General features: G+C 32.6%; 1 protein-coding gene and 1 pseudogene across 1 annotated transcript; both read left to right on the plus strand.

Annotated features, from left to right (window-relative positions):
- The first annotated feature begins 1,242 nt into the window (after positions 1–1,242).
- LOC111028948 lies at positions 1,243–1,911 on the plus strand. Its single transcript, XM_022307746.1, has one exon. The coding sequence runs from the start codon at positions 1,299–1,301 to the stop codon at positions 1,692–1,694; it is 396 nt and encodes a 131-aa protein (XP_022163438.1). The 5' UTR covers positions 1,243–1,298; the 3' UTR covers positions 1,695–1,911.
- A 2,545-nt stretch (positions 1,912–4,456) lies between these two features.
- Positions 4,457–5,093, plus strand: LOC111028949 (annotated as a pseudogene).
- The last annotated feature ends 667 nt before the right edge of the window (positions 5,094–5,760 follow it).

Consider the following 5,760-nt stretch of genomic DNA (forward strand, 5'->3'; position numbering starts at 1 on the left):
TGTTACCATAAATTTAAATTTTGTTTTATTTTATTTTTAAAGGTTTATACTGGTTATTATTTTATTATTTAAGATTTCATTTATTTTAAACAGCTTTTAAAACAAGCTAAAAAGTATGCACATTGTTTTATTTTGTTTTTTAAATATTTAATTATGTATTTAAATAAAGGCTTATAATTATTTTGTAACAATTTTTTTTAACAATAAAAAGAATTTATGATTATTTGTTTGATAAAACTGGAGTTAGACGTTTTTTACATAATATAAATAATGTTGTGTGATCAATGAACATATATTAAAACAAGGTATGTCCAAAAAGTCTAAGCAATAATCCGGTAAGTCCATTATTATGGAGTTATCAATTTTTCGCTTAGTACTCCGATATTTGATTTTATGATAAGTCCATTTTCTCCTCAAAATATTCAAAAAAGTTGAAATAAAAATTGTTTAACCAATTCTATATGTAAAATTAAATATATCAGCACAAGTATTGATGCATTTATCGTATAAACGCAATTTGTATGCTTGATTTACTATTAAAAACGTTATTTGCTGTTTCCTAACAATCATGTTGACTGGAGTTATCCTATTTTCGCTTTGCGCGGCAGCATACCCTATACCTAGGATAGATGAAATTTTGGACCAATTAGGACGGTCGAGATACTACTCTACGTTGGATTTAGTCAGTAGATACCACCATGTATCAATTAGGGCAGAAGATCGTCAAAAGACAGCTTTTTCTACTGACAAAGGCCACTATGAATTCCGGAGAATGCCATTTGGGTTAAGCGGAGCTCCCAGTACATTCCAACGCGTAATGAACACAGCTCTAACGGGAATCAACGGTATCAAGGCTTTCGTATACTTGGATGATATAATTGTTTTCGGACTTAAAGGACCATGAATCCAAACTGCGAGATGTATTTGCAAGGCTTAGAAAATTTAATCTCCGTTAACAACCGTCAAAGTGTCAATTCCTACGAACAGAGGTCATATACTTGGGACATCTCATTACTGACGAAGGAGTCAAACAAGTCTATACACAGCTACAATACAAAGTTAATGTGACCGAATTCTGGTATCCATGCAAACAATTTGATCAGTCCACTAATATCCATTTATTCGAGATTGATGCTAATCTGGATAACATTTGGACAACAATAGGGCAGGACAGTAGTGTGGAAGGACGAGTTCGTCGCAGTTTTGATACTTCGTTCACTGAACTGGCCAAGGTGTTATTCAGCTCAAAATCATTTTTAGATGTAAATTCAATTTTTCAAGGAATTAAGGATCTATCTATGGCAAGACAAGCAACAAGTGATTTAGTAGAGAATCAAACTAGATTATTTCAAACGACTATGAGTGAGATTTCGAAATCAATCAGCAATATATCCAACCATCAACAAAAACTAGAAGAAAATTTTCAACTCCTCCAAACCCAGGCAATCAAGAATACTATGACAATCAATACATTAATGGTAAAAACTACTTTGTTAGAACAATCTATCATTTTAGAATCTCTCCTTAATCAGTACGCGTATGAAACGCAAAACCTCATTTCTATTATAAATTCAGCAATTCGTGGAAAAATTCATTCCACAGTAATACCACCAATAAAGCTTCTCAGAGAACTCGGAGCAATCCAATTAACGTTGCCAGCAGGAACCCTGTACGGGCCGGATACGAAACAATAATAGGCCGTGCCGCCCGGTCACCAAAAATACTTCGCGCGGTACTCACACACCGACCGACCTGTGTAAAAGTGTGTATATGTGTATAGCGACTCAAAGGAAGTGGACGGGGTCGCCGAGCAAGACCGAAGAGTGCTAGTGTGTGGTGTGTGTGTAAGTGTGTATTTGTGTGAGTGTGTGCTTAAAAACTAATAATAAAAGGTAACACGTTCAAGTAAATAATTAGTTGCTGTATAATTCACGAAATCAATAATAATGTAACTATATTAGAATCCCAGCAACACGATAATACAGTTCAAAAAAAAAATATAATATAAATCATTAATGTGTGGCCCCCCTTATGACCCGAATAAAATATAATAATTGTACGGCCCTTCTGGCACGATAATAATTAATATGACAAAAATATAATGATAAAATAACTCACAGTTTGTGGAGCGCAGTCTGGCCAGCTGGTCCTAGCTATTTAATGAAAATAAAGATTCACACACACAAGATAGGAAAAAATATAATAACAATGATAATATAATAATTTTACGTGGCCCTCCTGGCCCAACAAATATGATATAATAATTTTACGTGGCCCTCCTGGCCCAACAAATATAATATAATAATACTACGCCGCGACGATTCGCGCTCACAAATAATATAACAACTGTGGCGATTCGCGCACACGGATAAAACAGATATATTATAAAAAACACAGCGATTCGCTCGCGTACACGAATGATATAATATAATATAACAATAATAAATGTGGCGATATGCGCCTTACACAATAATAAAATGTGTGGCGATTCGCGCCTTACACAAGTAATAAAAAATGAATAATAATTTGCGTGGCGATTAGCGCCAATATAAAACAATATTATAAACCTGGCAATTCGTGCCGACAAAGAAAACAATATAACACTTTATTTCATATAACGGCGATTAGCGCACGTAATAATGCGTGTTTCGATTTCACTACGAGAACTGGACTGCCGGCTCGGGCGGCCGTACTAATTCATCCCGTTTTCCAGCGAGCCGGTGGTGGCTGATAGCGCGTATGCGACCGTGCGTAATCTACGTATATTATATAACTCACGATATACACAATACACGGAATATAATACAAAAATAAAACAATAATAATATAATACAAATAAAACAATAATGTTGTGCGTGTATGTGTGTGTGAATCGGTGGTGCGGTGTGGTAGTGCGGAGGCATTAATAAAAATAATTAAACGGCAATTATCAAACGCGAGTATCAGCGGCGGCGCAAACAAACCCAACTCCCTGTAGAACCGAAAATACAGAACATTCCAGAGTGTTTAGCAATTTCTTCTATTTCTATTCTACAAAAAGATTTTCTTCTCATCTTTGCATTGAATTTCCCGATAATCACTGTAAATAGCTACGATATGTATCATCCTATTCCATTACCTTTTTATATGAAGGATGATAACGCTGTAATAATTGAGCCAGAGATCGATTATATATCTTTTAGCGATGATAGTGAATTCTATTTTACTTTAACTCAGCAACAAAGTGATTCTTGTACTAGGCTAAGTTCATACACTATTTGCAAAGGCAATGAACCAATTCAACGAAGGGCATCCTCTAAAATATGTGAAGTCGAAATCTTAAAAAATCCACAATTTCTTCCGATCTCATGCAAAAGGAAATATATAAAACTCGATGTAAGCATTTGGAACCGATTATTTAAAACCGATTCTTGGATTTATTGTACTCATTCCGAATTTGTAACCTTAAATTGTAAAAACCCTCAGAAATCTTTCCAATTTAATATAAAAGGCATTGGCCGACTTAGTATCGCTCCTTCTTGTACATTACACACAACTACGGCAATTATGTCACCTATTTTAAACACATTTATTAATCATACATTAGATTTAGTTCCGGAAAATCCGTTATTTAATAAAAGTAAAATTAAGGAATTAGATATAGATGACAATAATCCCCAGACACTTAATCATTTTGGTTTATATAAAAATCTCCGCCAAGCAATACGTTAATCCACAATAGAACAAAAACCTAATAATAAAACGACAGAAAACATGTTAATAATTCCAATGGAATATCATATTGTAATAGAATATGTTTGTATTTTTATATTAGTAATAGTAATCACATTTTTACTGGTGAAAGCAAAGAAACAAAAAATCTATGTTTTTAAGCCAGAAATAGCAGAAACTGAATGTTAATCTACATATTATATACATATATATTTAGTGATAAGTTAAGTCGCAGTGACTGCTCCAATTTGGCCCTGGGGGTATGTTATATTGGAGCATAGTACTTAGTTTTATTAGAGTAATATGATATGTATACTGGCGTACGTGACTACGGGAACGGACGCTCGAGCTGGAATCTGCTTATCCAGCAATTCCTACCCTGGTCGTTGCACAGAGGGCTCCTTGGTCACGGCCGCCCAGTCAGTCGTAGAGTTATACGCACTCAGGCAGAACCTTATTTGTTATACAGAAAATCTATGTAATAAGTCTAGAGTAATTAAGCATATAAGATACAGTACATTGTAATTTTCGTAATAATAAACACTTCTTTTAGTAATTTAATAAGCGCCTTTGCGTATATTCTTTCAAAATACGTCCTTGCTCTCTTCACTAAGAATAACAACGTGCCCGTACACATCAATATCTAAATATATTAATTTTACTCTTTTAGTTTAGAAGTAGTTAAAGTGAGTGTGCGTGTGTTTCATTCCATTTAAAAAAATCGTTGTTTCTTAATTGTATGGAAATGGCTTTGCAAAATATTTTTTTGCTATCGAACGCTCAACTTTAAACTTAAAAGAAGCCATTAAATTACTTAAAAAACCAAATTTAAACAGTGATGACGTAGTACAGTGTTATAACTTGGAACCAAAACCAGGTTTGTGGTATATGTGTGCGTATAATCAAAGTTTTGCTGATAGCATTGAATGGCAATCAACAGGCACTCGTTCATTGCCTTATAAAAAAAATCCCACAGTATTGGCCGAATACTTTTCATCCGAAAAAGTGAACAAAAGTGTACTTAGATTAATTTAAAAAAACCAATATGATGCTGTCTTGGTTAACTATTCAGATTTAAAACCTACTGTTGAGAAATTAAAAAGAACACACATTTCTAAAAAAAATCCATCAAAAATATTATGAAAAACCGTTTCAAACTAATTAAAAAAGATAGTAACTCTGTTTCTATTGTTCCTAATGAACTAATTGAACATAAATCTTTAGAAAAACATGTCAGGTAGGTACAATAAACGTTATGAATTGTTTTTCTTATAACTGTATTGTGCCTAAATTTATATTTTTTTTCAAGCAACAATTTTGAACCATATTTAGGAGATGATGGTTCCCTTCCAGGAGGTTCTGCCTGCTTTATCACAGTTCAAGTAAGTACGTCTTTCTGATTTTACGTACTTCTCAGTTCTCATATCAACACATTTACATATAACGGTTGAATTTAAAGTCTTTAAACGCCACAATTCGACATACATTACGTTAAAGTTTATACAAAATAAAGAGACATTTTTTAAACTTATTTAAAACTAATCTATGTATATACTAACTAAATTTTAATAAACAACAATAAATCATAAAAAACTGTTTCAAAAATAAAATCAAGGAAGAAATTAAAAACAATTTATACGCCATGAAAGGGTCAAGTGGTATTTAGTATTATAACTATTTTAATATTTTGTATATGGAATACCAGCTTTATTTATATAAGATTCATAGAGGCCTAAAAAAAAATTTGCTGACTTTTTGGAGGTCTCCCACAAGTTTGACCGCCAACTCCTTTTTTCGTATACTACATATATTCATGTATCTTCAAATACTCATATATCAATCATATTATATATCATATCATATCAATTATAATATATTCAATCAATTATTAATTATTATTGGCAAATTATATTAATTTTTTCGCTCAAAGAATACAACTAATGTGTCTGAATATTAGAAAAATGTCTTGTCACAAATGTTTTAAATTCTGAACGGAATGATGAATGTATTGGTTTTACAATGTGTGTTTTAGATTCTGAACGGAGAGAT

Source organism: Myzus persicae, unplaced genomic scaffold (genome assembly GCF_001856785.1).
Source record: "Myzus persicae strain clone G006 unplaced genomic scaffold, MPER_G0061.0, whole genome shotgun sequence".
NCBI classification, from domain to species: Eukaryota; Metazoa; Arthropoda; class Insecta; order Hemiptera; family Aphididae; genus Myzus; species Myzus persicae.

Coding starts and splice junctions, on each gene's coding strand:
- LOC111028948 (XM_022307746.1), top strand. CDS start 1,299: ATGGCAAGACAAGCAACAAGTGATTTAGTAGAGAATCAAACTAGATTA.